Source organism: Vigna umbellata, chromosome 5 (assembly GCF_029865625.1).
Source record: "Vigna umbellata cultivar VRB3 chromosome 5, Vumbellata_1.0, whole genome shotgun sequence".
NCBI lineage: Eukaryota > Viridiplantae > Streptophyta > Magnoliopsida > Fabales > Fabaceae > Vigna > Vigna umbellata.
Genome location: NC_142169.1, coordinates 36840429 through 36859978, shown reverse-complemented (window position 1 = coordinate 36859978; position 19550 = coordinate 36840429). Strand labels below are relative to the sequence as shown.

At 32.9% G+C, this 19550-nt stretch overlaps 1 protein-coding gene and 1 pseudogene across 1 annotated transcript; one reads left to right on the top strand and one right to left on the bottom strand.

Moving 5' to 3' along the window:
* The first annotated feature begins 842 nt into the window (after nt 1–842).
* On the top strand, nt 843–6011 carry LOC148198257 (uncharacterized). Its single transcript, XM_088115466.1, has 7 exons — nt 843–890; nt 3518–3658; nt 4358–4396; nt 4484–4612; nt 5018–5164; nt 5637–5678; nt 5847–6011. Exons 1-7 carry the CDS (start codon nt 843–845, stop codon nt 5952–5954), a joined length of 654 nt encoding a protein of 217 aa, XP_087971592.1. The 3' UTR covers nt 5955–6011.
* An 8968-nt stretch (nt 6012–14979) lies between these two features.
* On the bottom strand, nt 14980–15666 carry LOC148198256 (uncharacterized; annotated as a pseudogene).
* Nucleotides 15667–19550: the final 3884 nt, after the last annotated feature.

Below are 19550 nucleotides of genomic sequence, written 5' to 3'. Positions count from 1 at the left end.
ATAAGTCTATGCAGTAGACAAATATTTTATTGAAGTTAAAAAACCAATTACATTGAATTATCAAAAAAGATTAAATAACACTTAAAAGTAACGGGATAGCAATTAAATGCATATTAAAGAAAATATTTAATGCTTTAAAGAAGAAACAGAGAAGGTAATGACAACAGACAATATATTTTCTGTCAGTAATATCAGTTAAGGAAATTTTCTTCAATGTTAATGTCTAAATGTTTAATTGTTATTATTATTATACAGACATTAATTACTTTATTAAAAATACAAAAGGTTTTACAATGCATTTTTTTCTTAAATATGTTTTTAGTCTATATATGCAACATAAAATAATTTATTTATTTTTCATTTTTTCAAAATCTAAACTACTCTTTTTATTATTGTAAAATTATGAATTATAAATATTTTATTTTATTTTCCTTTCTTCAAAATTTGAATGGATTTTTTAGTTGGCAATATTAATTTCGAGATAAATAAATAAAATTTTATTTTAAGATCTTAAAGGTAACATATTTTGAATATTACAATACAGTCACTTAAAATGGTTATTTAAATATTTAATCCTGCACATGGACTTTTTTAACTTTTTCACATTCAATATTTTTTGTATTCAAAAGTCAACACATTTATTACAATTAATATTTTATTTTTCAAACCATTTAATAAGATAATCATCCATATTAAATGTATAAACAATAAACTATGTTTATGTAATTAATATGTTTAATTTAAGAGAGTTACTTAACCCTTGTTAAAAGGCACAACCCACTCTGTGAAGTGTCTTGCCTTTACTCAAAACCTCTCATTCATCATCGTCTCACCACAATTTCATGGCTGCCATTGACAACAATTCAAATGTTCTCATTTCCCCAAAGGAGGTAACAATTTCAAATATTCATTTTTTTTTCTTAAATTATATGTTTTGGTAGGAGAAAGATTATGAAATGTTTTTTTTATATTTATATAATTTTCCTTTGTATGTTATGTTTTAGATTCTTGTATATATGTTGGTTGGAACACTTCAAATGTTTCGTTATTCATTTATTTTTTCTTGAAGGTTCTCTAATTTCTTGTGTAGGATGTGAATTTTTGTTAACATTGTTTGGTTGGATGTGATTTATGTATGATTCAAATATATTTGTATTAAAAACCCTAGAATCATGTTTGGATGATGAATGAAAGGGTGATTTTTTTTTAGTGGAAATTAAATATTTTACAATAAAATATATTATTTAGATAAAATTTCTTTTAGAATGGATACTTCTCTCTCTTTTCTCAGTGTTTTTAAACTCTCTTTCACCCCTTTCTTACCAAGAGGACTAATAGTTATTTTGAGAAGGTTAAATCTTAAATTTCAAATTTTAAAATAAATATCTAAAAGTGAATTTTGAATATGGACTAACTTAAATGGTTCAGTTTAAACAAGGAATTTGAATTGATTTATACATATGAAATATTTAAAAAAAAATCGAACTTTAATAATAAAAAAAATCAAATATAAAGAATTTCAAATTTCAGGAATATATATTTTAAAATTTCACATCTAAATATACCGTAAATGTTTTTACAATCGTTGATTACTGATCAGAATGCTAGTATACTTTGAAATTAACAAAAAAAAAAAGCTTTGATAGTTTCCATGAAACATTGTTTAGTTAAATTTTGGTGGCACTCACATTTTGGGATAAAATTATCACAGGGATTATATAATTGTGAAGTGAAATTTCATTTGTTCCAATTTGCCTAGTTTTTCATTGCTAGATATAGAAAGAATGTTTTTGTTTTATTTTTACCACACATAACAATAATTATGTGAATTGTAGTTCATGTATGAACATCATAGGGCTCCAAAAGATTTTGTTCTGGTTTGTTTAGTAATTTCCCTTTAAATAATATAGTATTAAATATATTATAGTGTCTTTTTGAGTTGTTTACCCTAAAAATACTATTATCTTTAAATATAAGATCATTTTACACTTTGTAAGTGAATATAAACATAAATCATAAATCCTAAACTTCACCTTGTGAATTGTTTATAAGAATGAAGTACACTTAAACTTATTTTTTAAACACAATTAATTATCTTTTCATCAAATACATGGGTATGAATATATTGACCATACTAAAAAAGAGAGAGATCACACTAAAAAATAGAGACACATTAATCAATAACTTACCATTAAGTATACTTTAATTTAGATAAGTTTAAGGTCTTCGAAATTTGGAACACATCATGTCATTCTCAAATACATTTCCTATACAATATGATTTAAGAATTTTAACTAGAGCAAGAATTTATTTAAGTAAGCAAAAATCAAATTAAGAAAGTTTTTTTTTTCATTTTATTTTTGTAGCTAAATTTTTCTTGAGCAATCAAAATCTCACTTGAGAAAAATATCAATTTTAAAACACTTATGGAGCAAATAAAAGAAGTTTACCTCTTCCATTATAACATATGCACAACTTTAAAGAAACTTAAGATAGTGAAATACAAGTATAAATTGTTGTATTATTATACTTCACTTATTCCAACTCAATTTGGATCATTAAAGCTCAATACAACATTCATTAACATTGAATTCTTATATCAATACTTATCTTACTTTGGAGAAACTAGCTTTTCTTATGTAATCTATGTTGAAAACTCAATTTAACGCATGCCTCAACTCAATATATTAACATGCATAATTTTTCATCATATCAACATTCCAATAATATTAATAACTTCAAACTACTCCAATTCAACTGTCTATAACTTCAAAACTCAATTTCACAATTTTTAACTCAAAACAACATTCTTACTCTAAGGCATGATATTACTTCTTACAAAATACAATCAATAAATCTATTTTACTTTTACTTCCAAGCTAACTCGAAGGTGAGAATTCAACATGAAACACTTTAGAATTTTAAATTACAAAATCCAAATCTTAAGTACGCAACATAATAGCTATTACACAAAAGCCTCAACACTAAACCAAACCTTATTTCAAATTTATGATTAGAAAATATTAAGGATAACTTCACTTATTTGTAACTACTTGTTCTCAAATAATTTCCAACCTATATATAGGAGAAATGAATGTAGAAGGAAAGTAGAGTGTGAGAACTTTGAGAAGGAAGGATGTATATAAAACTAATGAATGTATTAGAACAAACTCTTAAGTCTATATATGAAGAAAATGAGAGTTTGGCTTTGAAACTACTTTTCCATATTGAAGATTATGGGAGCGAAATATTCTATGGATATCTTACAGTCTTATATTACTTGAAAGTTAGAAATTCAAATACATTTTTTCTGAACTCTTCATGACACTTTTTTATAATAAAATCGTGACAAACTTTAAATTTTAAAATGGACAATAATCTTATGTTGGAATTTTAAAATTTACAACCCAAATTTTGCTTTACAAGTTCTACTTTTGTTTTGTTGTTTAATGTTGTATTGGATACATATTAAATCTTGACTAAGTACACTTTAACTATCTCTTTGAGCTTAATATAGGAGGAATGCGAAACACCTCCAACAAAGACTACTCATTCAAGAACAAGTGATGAACCTATTGCTGCAAACCCAATATCAATTTACATTCCTGATCAACATCCTGTGGACTGCAATGATATGGTTGACGTGCCAACAAATAAGGTATATACATGAATATTTAATCTTTGAATTAAATGTTCTGTCAAAAATAATCAAAATTTTCAATCACAGAATTCGTGTATATATCATTTACTGATATTTTCCCACACTTTATCCAGAAGAAAAGGTGTATTTCAGATGTCAAATTATCTAACCTTTAATTTATTTTTACTAGTTATGGACATGTTTAGGTCAAAATTGTGAGCATTAGTGTAGTGCTGCACTTTTGTTCTTTTTCCTTTCATATATAGCTTTAGCACATCATATAGTTCATTTAAAAAAAAAAAACTTAGTTATTAGTCTCAAACATATGAGTGTTCTATAAGTACTGTACTATAAGTGGCAGAAAGGATACTCCATTATATATATATATATTTTCACACTTTAAATTGTGTTGATTTTCATGAATGTTTCTGCTCATTTATTAGGAAGTATATATTAGTGTTTTATTTGGACTGAAGTAGATACAGATTATTATAGAACAACAGTAATGTAAATTGTTGTATGATATATATTCATTGTATTTCTATTAGCTCTTATCTTTTATAATTTAAAGATTTATATTGTCTGTAACCGAATTGGAGTATTCTAAATACTTTGACATTTATAATTTTTTCTGATAAAAAGAAATATTTCTTTGCAAGCATATATACCTAAGACTTGTTATCATCTATCGATAAATATACACACTTTTTGTATCAGGGAAAAGAAAATCCAAAAGTCTCCACTGATGAAACAATGGTACGTTAATTTATTACTTGCATAATTTTTTATGATTTTTTTGTTGTTGTTTTCATCAATAACCTTATATATGGTGTGTATTATTAGCCTGAAATTCAATCTGCAACTCAAAATTCAAGTTCAAAGAGAGGAAGACGCCCTAAGCCAACACCTGAATGGATTGGAAATTGGGATGTTGATAGCAAAAAACGACCACATAGTGACAGGTTTGATAAGGTATATGTAATCTTCTTCGAATGGTTTTTTCTATGTTATAACATATACACATTAAAGAAAATTAACACTGTTTATGGACATGGCAAAATATTATTGAAGAAACCCTTCTAGTTATGTCTATCTCAAATAATCCCATTTAATATGAAATATATTACTTACTTTCTTCATTGTCAGACTCAAAATAGGAAGGCTAATTATTAGTATAGTTTCTTAATCCATATGGAAAAATTATAACATAGTTGTTTAAATATATATATATATATATATATATATATATATATATATATATATATATATTTGAGATGATAGATTAATACTATATATTTAGTTATAGAGATTTATTTGTTGTTTATATGTAGAGTGGTTATTTGATGTTTGGATGACTGATTTTGGTGGTTTTTGCAGACTTATCGTCATAAGGAAAAAGGGTTTTTGTGTCGATCTTTGCTAGAGTGTGAGAGATATGAGAAGCATGGTATTCGTCCTAAGCATCGCAGAGTGAAAAAACAAGAAAAAGAAGAACGTATCAAAAAATCTAAAACTCAAACCAAAGTGAGTATATATATGCTTCTTCTCAAAATACTACATTCACAAATCTATCATGTATCCAATATATGTATCTATCATGCAACAACACCTTTAATTTCAAAATAATAAAATACAATATGATAACTCTATATTAAAAAATATACAAAATTTACTAAAAGTAGATATTTATATAATTGTTACAGTGTGAATTTAAATTAAAATGCTATATTAAATATTATAAAATAAATAATTATAAATTATTATAATCATAATAATATTAGTACTTTAAATTATAAGTTAAATAATTTTACTCATAAGATATCTACAAAGACAGGATTATTTTTGTCAATATATCCCTAATTAGAAATAATAATATAGGGTGTTACATTTCAAATATGATATTTCCCATTCAGGTTTAACATATTCCATTAGTTTTACTGCTAGGGCATTTTGGAAATTGATAACAGTAGTATTGAAATGTTGCTAAAATATGTAGGAAATGGTCCTGTATAACGACAAGAACAAAGCAGAAACTGAGGTGAGTGTGATCATTTCCTTAAATGTTTTTTCTTCTTAAACATTGCAGAAACAATAAGAAATAAGAAATATTTGCTGATGAACATAGAATCAGAATTTGAATTCTTTTTTGGTTAAGTTTATACTTTTAGGATATATTTTAATTCATGGTTTGGTTTGAATTTTCCAGGAAGCGATTGTTGCTAAAAGAAGAGAAGAAGCAGAAAGTATGAGAGGGATTGTTGAAGAGTTTCTTGCAGAAGCTCATTACAATCAGCTTCACATGTTCAACCCTTGATCTATCTGGGAAAAAAGGACTTTTCAGAAACCAAATCATGATTCTGATGCATTTAATCTTGGCTTTCTATGTTGATAACTTTCAACTTAGCTCTTAATTTTCTTCTATCTGATATAACATCTGAACATTTTTTGTTCACATCCTCTATTCCTTGCTATATTATCAATGTTTTCCAATGTTTTTTGTTTGTCATAGAGTACCCTTTTTCCTCTCTCTATATATTTCTAATTTGATAATAACTACTTAAAATATTTTTAGTATCTGTTTTTTATTCTAAACAAAAGTTTTGCATATATAAGAAGGAACAGAATCATCTGAAAAAGAAATCATGTTCCTAATGGAAAACGTTATGCATCTAACACCTTAAAATGTCTTTATAAGCCAAAAAGTATCTATATACTGACAGAGAAAGAGAAAGATATATATAAATAGATGCATAGATTGGATCTAGCACTTGGATTTCAACCATCATTTTTCTAACTATAATACTCTGAAGCCCTAGATTTAGCATTAATTTTTTTTTGGCAAAGTATATATTTATTATGTTGAAGAGCTTTTGTTATTACTACAGAACATTCTTGAAAGTTAAATGCATGTATATATCTATATGTTCTTTTTATTTTAATTATGTTGAGTTTTCTTTATTGTTAGTGTTTTCTTCTCATGAATATTCTTCATTTATTTCTATATTAGTTTTTTTAGTGTGATATTTTAGACACACATTTTAATCATTATTATCAAAAACATAGTCTCACGTTTATATTAGACACTGTTATCATTACATGGAAATTTTATTAGAAAATAAAAAAGAAAACAATAATTATACATGACAAAAATATATATAGTACACATAAGAAAAAAAAAACCCTATTACAAATAAACTAAAAATATCTCTCATGATTTTCTTTACAAAAAAGTCATTATATATTTTGAATTTCATATATTTAGAAAAAGCAAATTCTTGGTTATATTACGAAATTAAACATTACTCAACCTTCTCATATGAAAAAAAAAAAAACCTTTATAACTCATATTTTAGAAATTTAAAGAATTTAATATTAACTTTCTTTAACCTATTCCTATTACGTTTTTCTATAATTTGAATTGATTCATTATCTATATCGTAATTTTCTTTCTCATCAAGTATCTTAACTCATTTATAAATAATTTCAGTTCCAATAAAAAAAACGAGACATTAAAGAATAAAAAATTACATCAAAACTACTATCTGATGAATCAAAATATAGTCTCTTACTTAAGTTATATTTATCATGTGAGAGAAACTTATAATTTAGAAACATTAGTTCTAAATTGTATTAACCTCCCTTTTTTACTTATACTTTTTTCTCAAAAAGATATATAATTAAGATGAGTTTCTAATAAATTTAAAAAATTGCATAAGTACATAATTATCATGATAAGAAGAGACGACTTTTGTGTATGGTAAGTTATTTAAGCCTAAGCACAAAAATAGGACAATCAATTCAGATTTTGTATAAGGGTTGGAATATTTATAGTTTCTCCTCATGTAAATATATATACATATCTTGTTGAAAAAAAAACATAATTATTTCTCAATGAAAATTAGGTTAATTAATTTTATACTATTATAATAAATTAAATTCAAAACTAAATTTTACTAAATTTATAAATTTAAATGCATATCAAGTAAAGTTTTAAGAAATTAAATGTTGCCAAATTAAAATATACTTTAAGTGAAATATTGGATTCATTTCGTATTATATTATTGGTCTAATTGGTCTTTCTTCAAACTTAGAAATCATTTCCATATTCTCCTAAATAGAACACGGGGTGAAGTTACGAATATGTTGTCATAATATATATTTCTTCACCTGTTTGTCACGTTTATCACCTCTTAAACATATTTTGGAGGACATTGCAAAGTATTAATCATATCTTTTTCATTGCTATTTTCACCATATATTTTTTTCTCATCTACAAGAAATGACACTTGAAAACAATTTTTAATGAGATACACTTAAAATGTGAAAACAAAACCTATGTTTTCACTGGAGTATTTCCAAGTGATTTGGTTTCCAATTTTCTTCTTTCTTCACCTTTTAAATCCTCTACTATGTTCGGTTTGATGCAGTCTTCATTCAATCCACAATCGCTTTAATAATACATGTGAAAGGTACCCTAATGCTTAAGTTAGAAAGAATTTGGTCACACTAGTATTAAATACAATAATCAATTATCATAACTACAACCCATAGACCCTTTTATATACAAATTGTAATGGACTTTTACTTACCACCGACTTAATTATGACTTAGTCACTTCTTACTCGCAATTACCAGACTGATCTGTACTGATTCTTGTAGATGTTTTTAATCATGTTAGGTGTACATTTGATCAATAACTCAAATGACCGATCGACATCTTTTATAAGATGGTGCGACTTTATTTATCTCATCAATTATTCTGATGGATCGGTTTGATAACCCTATGTTGGGGTTAACCCAACCAGTTGAAATTGAACCGGTCAGGCTCGTGATATACACATTGCCATCCAAGCTCGAGTAGTAGAGGATTGGTTATGATGGGATGAAAGCTTCGAAAGTAATTTGGTAGTATAGCTCGATTACCTATGATCAAATGTATTTGAAAAAGTTATCGTTGGATTGAAGAGTTGTGGTGCCTTATGTTATGTGCTGTTAGTTCTGACAGAGGATGTGTGTAAGACCTAGGAAAAAAATATCTAGAAAGGTGGTACGAGCGTGAATGCACTAATGCAGCAAAGGGAAACGACCGCAGTTGTTTTTGAATATACGCTTCAGTTTTAGAACAACAGCATATACAGGCGAGGTAAAAAGGTCTGACACTTTAGGCCGCGGTACCTTGAAGGCTACTGCCTCGGTTCTTTAGAAACCGAAGTAGTAAGAGAAAAGGTGGTGGTGGGGGGGGGGGGGGGGGGCAGGGGGTTATTACCTCGGTTGAACCGAGGTAATAACCTGGGGATATGACAGCTGTTCTTGGTTGAACTACGGCCAAACCCTGTTTTTTTTTTAAAAAAATTCGTGTAACCTTTGGCCTCGGTTTTGCCACAACCGAGCCTATTCTCCTGCAATTTTTTTTAATAGCAGGTCTGTTTTTGTGATATCCACTATCACAAAAATAGACCTGCATATCAAACAATATCATAACAACACAGATTCAACACAATAGTCAATATTTACATCACATAATGTACAAAGTCTAATAACTACAAATCAACATGTTCTAATGTATTTTAAATCTAATAACTATGAACTATTATATAATCTAACTAAATGTTTTGCAATTGCTTTCCTCAGGAATGTTAGTGGCTTCTCAAGAATTGGAGTAGGAGTCTTGAATCTTTGTACAAGACACACGATATTAATTAGTGTATAAGAATTCCAAATGATAGAGAAAAACAAAATTCATTAAATCTAAATATTACCGTTTCCCATCCTCTTGTGATATGGGCACGGATAATGTGTGTCATCCAATACATTACGTAGATTCGCATTCATATGACCCACTTTGTCTGTTACACTATAAGATATCATCATAGTTGTAAATAGTTAGTGAAAATCATTAAAACAAAACAACTATAAGAAAGTATGGCTTTAGCATATGTCAAACCTTGAGAGCAATCCATGCAAGCTTTCTAATGTTAGCAATTGATCTCCCAACCAACATCATACTTGATTAAATAGAACTATATAAAAAAAGGTTTTAGCATTCATTTATATAACAAAGAAAGTCCAAACATTGAGGTTCTTACCAATCAACTACTTGTCTGAGATGTTTGGGAGGAGACTTGTGCAATGAGTAGAACCACAAAGCATAAATCTCAAGTACAAAAATAACAAGTAGCTGTCATTGATGCCTGAAATTCATAATAACTTAATTATTATATATTAAAATCATATATGGAACTTTATTATGTTAACAAAGTTCACTTACCAGATATAAGGAATAAAATGTATGTTCTTCCCGCTTGCAAATCTGCTTGTGAGATATGTTGTGATCTCATCAAAATCATTTGTTTCGTGAATGACTTGGGGATCAATGAACCCATAGACATCATTGTACCCCAAGTTGTTACTGACACCAAACATATACCTAAAATCAAAAATTACCTTTGATATAAGTATACTTGATATATAAATCAATTTTATATAAATAATTTCTCATAGACTTACATCATCCATAATTGAACTAATGTAATATTCAACTCTTCTGTTCCTGACGCAAGCTCTCTGACATCTTGGCTATGCAGGTATATTGGGACCTTAGAGTATCTCCCAAATACATTAGCATCATATTCAACCTCCAAAAGCTTATTTCCAATGATGTCAACAAGTTGTTGCAATGCACCAAGAGGGTCGTCCTCAGATAAACGAATCTTCTCCTATGCATGCGTCTGTTGTTACATGGAAAAATAAGATAAGTTTTGACATCAATAACATGTAAACTTTAAAATTGAGAAGTGTAAAGTAGAATTTCATACCGGGGGTCAGAAACCGAACCAACCAAGTGTTTAGGTCAAGCGATAAAAGATTGGAATGACTGTGCCACAGTGAAAATCTCATTTGTGGGTAGAGGAATTGAGGCATCTGGTATGATAATGTCGTCTACTGAGACCTTCACCTCATCCTTTAATAGCTTCATACCATGAACAACAGTCGCTACCTGAAACATTGTTCCACGAGCTACTAGCATCGTCCCGATACCATGTAAAATGTATAGCAGACATGGACTAGCATCATTCATGTCATCCCTTGGGACGACTAATGTTGAACAACTTCCTTTCCCGCTTCTCCCTGTCAAAGTAAATGTTAGATTATACAAAACATAGAAATTATTGAACATAAATGTTTATTAATTTTACCTGTGGGAGGCACAACATGTTCCTATTCCTGTACAGGAAATGGCAGCGAGCGCATGCCATAACTCTCAAATTGTTGCTGGAACTGGCGCATAACTTTGTCAATCACTTCTGTAGTGACCTCATTATACAATTCCTCCCTAAGCTTTGTCCTAAGCTCCTCCCTAAGGTTCGCTCGAAGCTTGTTTGTGATCTCTTGTGTCAGCCTTTGTTCTTGTGCTTCGTTGTGTGCATATGAAGTCTGACGAGAAGAACTCCCAAAATAATCTTGAATGCCTACTCCAGTTCCAGCAGCACGCACACGTCAAGGGTGCTCAGGTCGTCCAATTGTAGTGGTAAGAATATCCTGGCGACCTTCTTGAGTGAATTGACCTTGGGAGCTCTGCTCAACCAAAGAGTCCTGTAACATAACAAAACACCATTATTCTTAAAAAAGTTCAAGGTAGTATGTATAATGAAATTATTATTATTTTAGGAACAATGATAACTTACAATTCTTTCAGATATTTCCCGTGTAGTGTCAGAAGAGTAGGCGCCCGATGATCTTAAACGAGCCAGCTTCCATTTCTCATGCCGAGAAGGTGGACAAGGAGGCTAGGGGCTACCACCCTCAGATGATGGTCTAGCTTCTGTCTTTTGCTTGAGGATTTTCTCCTCAAGCTTCCTATACCCACCACGAGATAATACACTAGTGCAAAAAGGCTTTAGACGTCCGATCTTTTGGCCTTTTGACGTCCGACCTTCCCCCGACGTCTTTGTGGGTGACGTTACTCAGACATCGGGGGGTCCATATAGACGTCCCACGTGCCCGTCTGACGTCCATATAGACGTTCGTCTCCTCCTCCCCCGACGTCTACACAGACGTCCGTCTCCTCCTTCCCCCGACGTCCACTTGCCTGAATTGTTTTGTGGTAGGGCTGGGGTTGGACGTCCGTTTGTGCACTGCCGAACATCTATAGACGTCCGACAGTGCATTAACCGACGTCTACTAGGCGTATTTTTTAAAAAAATCAATTTATTTTTGTAATAAAACCACACCTGAAATGCAGAAAATTGTCCCAGAACAATTTTGCAACAATATATATATGTGTTTGATATAAACAAAATTCTACTTAATGTAAAATATAATCCACTACCAAAACTATCAAGATAAAACTTAAACTAAAACTAAGCAATGTTCAACAACAAATAAAACTATTCCTAACTCCATCTTTGCAGAAGATAAGCGGTCCACTCCTGCCTTATCTGCCTAATTGTGTCCTCTGGTATAGGAGATGTACTCTTGAAGCGTTGCAAAATTCAAGAAAGATTCATTATGGTTTCATATATATGTTTGAAGATGAATTTGATTTGTAATGTATTCAAGGTATACATCATTACCTCATTCCAGTCATCTGAAATGACAGCTCGAATGATGGTCTTAATCCAACACATCACATAGAAGCCACATTCCCATGAATCTAGCTGTTGGTTACACTAAAATGACAAACTAAATAGTTAAGAATTTAGATAATTCAATAACATAGAAAATGAATTAGAACTATAAATGACTTACAACCTTTGGATACAAAATTTGAACCAGTTGACCACGAGATTTACCAATAACTCTGTACAGATTGAAAACACAAAGTATAATTAATATGACTATATTTATCATAAAAGTTGAAGGTGGACATCGAATTCAAAGTCATTTTTGGAGAAACACTTACCCTTGAAGCATGGTTCTCAAGTCATTTTTCATCCTCCTGTGCAACGAACAAAACCATATAATTTTACATTGTTTGGGAATGATGACCATCAGCTGCTAGTGCGACCTATCACGAAGGACAAATAGTTATTCAACTAATTAAGGAAACTATAATAATGAACTGACCACATATAACAACACCTACCCCTCAATGTATGGCACAAGGTATACGTCTCTTTTTGACTCATTCATCCATGTTTGCAAATACTGTTGTTTGTTTTGAAGTGTGTTACCAGATGGTTGAATGGTCTGAGGTTCAACAAATCCGTACATGGAAGACCGACCTTGGTCTACAACGATTGTGTCCATGTACCAACAAAGTTAAGTTGTTAGAAACTATAACAATGTAAATAAAAGTAATATGAAAGACCAAATTGACTATCTTACATGCACCACAGCTGAATGATGGAAATATTCAACATCCTGTCTCCCCCAATCACCTCCAATGCATCAGAGAATGTGATATAAACTGGCACATGTGGGGGAAGACCAAATACCCTCAAATCCCAGTATAGTTCTAATGATGCTTTCTTCAATCTGGGTAATTTTTTCATTAGCTTTGAGGATCATCCTCCGCTTCAGCCATCTCATCATCTTCATGTATGACTGTATCATGAATTGGCTGCTTCTGAGGACGTGTGAACTGAAGATAAGAATTTACGTCAAAGAGTTATCAACAATTATTTAAAGAATAAACATCGAAATACTAAGGAAAAAGACATTATACCTGTGGAGTAGCGATGTGTGACATGATCAATGCTCTAGGCCAAACAATAAATGATCCTATGGCCTCCCCCACAAAGTTAATTTCTGGAGTGGGTACAAGCACCTGAGCCTGGGGATCCCGAACCTCATCAATGGTCACACGCACGTGCTGGGGTAATATGGCAACACCATGAATAGTCTGCCCTCCCTCAAGCACTTGTCCGACAACCACAATGCGTGGGGGATCCCATCAACCAACAACTCATATTGACCGCTATACTGAGTGGGGTCTACAGTGGAGCATGATCCTCTAGTGCTGACACAAGGTGGTGTGGGAGTTTCAGTGGTCCCCATGTTGCCTTGCGTCATGGAATGCAACTTTTCTTCAAGCGCTCTTTGTATTTCTTTTTGTTCTTGTAGCTGCTCCATGAATCGTTGCTCCATTGATCTCATGCTTTGGTTGAGCCTTTCCTCCCACTGAAGATCCATCTGCCTCAATGTCTCCTGACTCATTGATGAGGGGGTTTTCTGTGTAGGGCCAAAGTAGTCACGAAGACCAATCGCCCCAGGAACTCCACACGTCCTGGGTGATCGGGCCTTCCAATGACCGTTGTTAGAATGTGGTCCCTACCTTGACCATCAAATGTGCCCTGAGTCTGTTGCTCAACCAACTCATCTTGCACATAAAAAAACAAAGTTACTTAGAAGACATGTTGTGATAGATACACAATCACAGAACTGCTTATAATTTAAACTTACAATTCTCTGTGAGATTAAGGCAGCTGAGGAAGATGTCATGTTCCCATCAAATTTAGTCCGAGCAGCCTTCCACAGCTCGTACCTAGCAGGTGCAGGTGCTAGGTCCGGCGACTCAAGTCCCAAGGCATACGCTCTAGACTTTCTCAGTTTCTTCTCCAGTTTTGCATAACCACCTCGTGATAACAATGGGGTGCATCGTTTAGCCTTTGTCTTTCTTGGGCGGCTAACCTTTTACCCTGTGAAACCATGTATATAAATAAGTGTAAAATCATAAAAACTCAATGAAAGACGATGTTAAGAAACATACCTTCCATTCCTCAGACTCTCTAGATGCACGAAACTGCATCTAATCCTCCTATGTGAATGTATATTGCTGATAGGGATTTTCATGTTGCCTGTCTCCAAAGACATATAGTCGTGTCAGCCTTGTCTTGAAATCCCTCCATCTTATCGCTATATGCGATAACACTTTCTTTCTAATTTGTATTGTGTTTGGAATATCAAAATGTTACTGTTTAAAACAAAAAACATGTTATTCCAAAAGAAAACATAAAAGATAAGTATATCACAAATTGCATGAAGTATAAACATACCTGAATATCTTGCCATAAGAGGTTCTTGTCGACCTTTGGGACGTCATCCCAACATGCATGAAGGATAGAGACATGACTTTTTGCTAACTTACCCAGATAACTCCTAAGCCTATCAGCATTTGGCCCTGATGGATGACCTAATCTGGGGTCGATGTCAACATGTCTCCTCTGACCATCCACGCGTTTGGATGTCACATTTGCCACTCGGGTGACGCCTCGTCCATGTCTGGTCTTTCCCGATCCTGAGTCTAAGGCCGACATACCTGAAAAATTATACAAGGTTAGTAATAATTCAATTATGATGAACATACATATAAAGTCAATAAAAAAAATATCAACCTATTAATTAATTGTTTTTTACCAAATGCCTTCGTTGTGATCACTACGAATTGCCTACATGACATCGACAACGTCATCAACTAGGTCTTTAGTGGGTCTAGATGCAACAGATGTTGTCTCAAGTATTTCAAGAGAATCGTCATCATCATGTTCATGCATGTTTTTTCCTTCTAAAACCACTGACCATTTCTTATTCGCTGGATCATTTACATAGAATATTTGTCTTGCTTGACTAGCCATGATAAATGGTTCATTAGTGTAATTCATCTTGTTCAAGTCTACCAATGTGAAACCAAGGTCATCTATCATGACACCAGAATTTATATCAACCCATTTACACTTGAAAACTGGGACTCTAAAAGTGACGTAATCAACTTCTCATATTTCTTGTATTATTCCAAAATAACTGATGGATGCTGTGATTGGATTTTTGTCTTTAGAACTAGCAAAGTGCACAGCCTCAGCTTGTAGTGTGACGCCACTATTTTGAACTCTACTTTTGTCATCTTCTACCTTTGTCTGAAAAGAAATATTGTTTATACAGTACCCACCATATGTAATGACATCTGTGTTCGGCCCACGAGATAACCTCAATAAAGTTTCAGAAACATGTGGAGTTGCATAAATCTTTTTCTTAAACCATTGCAAGAAGGTTTTCACATGTTCATTAAGATGTCATTTTTCACTCATTTTTGGGTTTGCTGCCTTTATTTCATTAACGTGGTCAGAAATGTAAGGAATCACATCAATAGTGTTGTTTAAGACGTACAAATGAGCTTGGTCAATTTCTTTTCTGCTAACACTTTGAATTCTCACACCTCGAACACCCTTACCTTCATATTTTCCTTCATGTCTGCTCTTGGGAAGACCGACGGGTTCACAAGATGGCATATAACTTGAACAAAATTCAGTGGCTTCTTCTGCAACGTATCGCTCTATGATTGAAGCTTCTGGTCTATACTAATTCTTGACGTATCCCTTTAAGATCTTCATGTATCTTTCAACTGGTACATCCACCTTAAGAAGACCGGCCCAAATATTCGAATTTCTCTGACTAGATGAACAATCAAATGTACCATGATGTCAAAAAAGGAAGGTGGAAAATACATCTCCAATTGACATAATAGTCTTATTCCCTCATTTTCCAATTCATCTAAACCTCGAGGGTCAACAACTTTCTTGCAAATGACATTAAAGAAAAAACTCAGACGTGTCAGAATACCCCTAACAAAAGGAGGTAATATGCCTCGAATAACAACAGGTAACAATTGTTGCATCAATACATGACAATCGTGAGACTTTAAACCAACTAGCTTTAAGTCTTGCATAGACACAAGGTTACTAATATTTGAAGAATAACCTTGCGGAACCTTCACACTTCTTAAACAGTTACAAAAACTTTGTTCTTCTTTTTTGGAAAGTGTGTGACAGGCTGGGGGCAGATAGGTGCGTCTTCCTATTATCTGTGGATGTAAGTCAGATCGGATTCTCATGTCAGCCAAATCTTGTCTTGCTTTTATTCCGTCTTTGCTCTTCCCTTTGACGTTTAATAAAGTTCCGATGACACTGTCACAAACATTTTTTTTCAACGTGCATCACATCAATACAATGTCTAACATCAAGTTCACACCAATATGGAAGCTTAAAAAATATTAATCGTTTCTTCCAAATGTTCTTTGTAGACGTACTTTTATGATGTTTTCCAAACACAATGTCAATGTTTTTGACTTTGTTGTACACCTCTTCACCATTCCGGGGTCTGCACACAACCTCATCCTCAGCACTTCCACTAAATGCTTTTTTCAATCTACGATAAGGATGATTACGAGGAAGAAATTTTCGATGTCTTGTATATACCGTCTTCTGACCATGCTTCAACTGAAGGTAACTAGTGTTTTCTTCACATATGGGACATGCAAAATGACCTTTAACACTATAACCGCTCAAGTTTCCATACGCTGGGAAATCATTCATAGTGCAAAACAACATTGCACGCAAACGGAACTGTTCCTGAACATGTGAATCAAACACGTCGACCCCTTCTTCCCACAACAATTTCAAATCATCAATTAAAGGTGCTAAGTAAACATCAATGTCATTTCCAGGTTGTCTAGGACCCGATATCATCATGGACAACATCACATATTTTCTCTTCATGCACAACAAAGGAGAAAGATTGTAAATCATCAACATAACTGGCCACGAACTGTGTTTGCTACTTAAGCTTCCATAAGGATTCATACCATCAGTTGCAAGTGCAAGCCTTAAGTTTCTTGGATCTGCACCAAATTCAGGGAATTTGTCATCAATCTTTTTCCATTGTGGTGAATCAACAGGGTGTCGAAGAAGATTATCGCACTTTCTTTCGTTAGAGTGCCATTTAAGGTTCTTTGCATCTTCTTTAACAGAGAACATACGATTGAACCTAGGTATTATAGGCAAATACCACATCACCTTAGCAGGTGCACCATCATTACCTTTATTACCAGTGACTCTGTCAGATTTCTTTTTAAAACGGGATAAACCACATGTTGGATAATACTTTAGCGAAGCAAACTCCTTTGTGTACAAAACACAATCATTAGGACAAGCATGTATCTTTTGATATTCAAGAGCCATTGGACATAAAAAAAATTTTGCCTCGTAATTACGAATAAGTAGAGTATTATTTTCTGGAAGCATCTCCTTCAACAACTCCAACAACTCGGTGAAACTTTTATCGGTCCATCAATTCCTTGCTTTTAAACTAAACAACTTTAAAGTTGAAGACAGACGTGTACAGTTTGAGCATCCTGGGAACAAAGGTTGCTCTGAATCATTAATAAGAGAATCATACAAATTAACTCTTCCAAAATTATCTTCACCGACATCACGTATCATGTTCTCTAAATGGTCACTCATCCATTCTTCCACATAATTTGTTCCTCGTGACGTGGTAGGCTGGTCCAGTACTTCTCCATGCCAAGTCCGAACGATATGAGTCCTCATTATGCCGTACATGAATAGATGGTCACACACATTGCCTAAGTCTTGCCGTATTTAATTAAGACAACGAACACAAGGACAAAAATATGTCCCGTTGACAGACTTAGCATTTTGTTCAACGTATTGCAAGAACTTCGAAACACCCTTATCATATTCTTCACTGATGCGACGTTCGTTCATCCAGCTTCGATCCATACTATGTTCGTAAAATCATCAGTTGAAGTTTTTTAACTCTCACAAGGTTAGGCCCTACCCATTCAAAAAAATTAATTTTCATAATTTGCTCAGACATGTGCATTGTCGTCTACATCATAAAATTGATAAGATTTCGGCAATATTTCGCATTGTTCTCCGAAATACACGAAATGAGAGTAGTCAACGATGACCACAATCAAATATGCATCCGGAGAACAACAGAAATAATAAACCGAAATTTTATCAATCTTATCCATAAACTCCAATTGACATGTTATTGCAAATTATGAAAATTAATTTTCTCAAACTGTCCAATCGGACAATTCAAAATTTAACACAAACGATTAAAAGATTAATCGTTTGTGTTAAATTTCAAACGGGAACTAAGTGTCACTCAATGATTTGATACTTATAATAACACAACTAATACATGCATATTCAAAAGCCAATAACACATGCATACCTTAGAGTAAAAAACATGCATACACAAAACCGAATTACATGCGTACAAAAATTTATCAACGAACAAGATAACCTGAAAAGTAGATTCCAAATGAAAGGAATCGAGGAGGGAAGGGCCTAAAACGTAGCCCAAAAACAGTCAAAGAAGCCGCCCAAGAACACGCAAGAGACTGCATCAAAACGCACCGAAAATGATTTTTAATCGGTTCAAATCAAAGATATTTCATCACAGGGCAATGTAATCGGATCGAAAGTAAATTTAAACGTTCCAAAAGAGAGAAAACACACCTGGAAAAGCAATGACGCAGAGAGCGTTCGCGGGGAAGACGATGAACAGTGAGCACAACTGCTCGCGGGTTCGCGTTTTTAGTATTAATACTATTAGACGTCCGGTACTCTGGGGCCCGGACGTCTATAATATTATAGACGTTCGGGCCATCACTAATATGACGTCTTTGGGGATTTAAAATTGATATTCGCGGGAGGTTTTAGACGTTCGTCCCCCTCCCACGGATGTCTATAATAATATAGACGTCCGTCCCTCCCAAGGACGGACGTCTAAGAGGCTGAAACAAATGAACGCTTCAACTCCCCTGTCAGCCCACTAAACATCCGTTGGGGTGGGGCACGGACGTTTATAATATTATAGACATCCGGCCCCCCATATCGGAGGTTTAGTGTGCTGATAGGGTGGTTGAACAATTAATTATCTTCAGCCCCTGAAACGTCCGTTGGGAAGGGGGTCGGACGTCTATAATATTATAGACGTCCGTCTCCCCCCATAGCGGACGTCTAGAGTTTCACTTATTTACGAATATGCCACCGGTCAATTAGGGGCTTTTATGGATGGACGTCTATGGGGGGACGTTGAAAGCCAATTATGCACTAGTGATAAGTTGGGGTTTTTATTTTGAGCACTTATTCCTTGTGCT

Excerpts from the sequence above, each read along its gene's own strand:
- LOC148198257 (XM_088115466.1), top strand. The coding sequence starts at position 843 with ATGGCTGCCATTGACAACAATTCAAATGTTCTCATTTCCCCAAAGGAG. Across the intron at positions 891-3,517 it reads TTCTCATTTCCCCAAAGGAG|GAGGAATGCGAAACACCTCC; the intron begins GTAACAATTTCA and ends AGCTTAATATAG. Across the intron at positions 4,613-5,017 it reads ATAGTGACAGGTTTGATAAG|ACTTATCGTCATAAGGAAAA; the intron begins GTATATGTAATC and ends TGGTTTTTGCAG.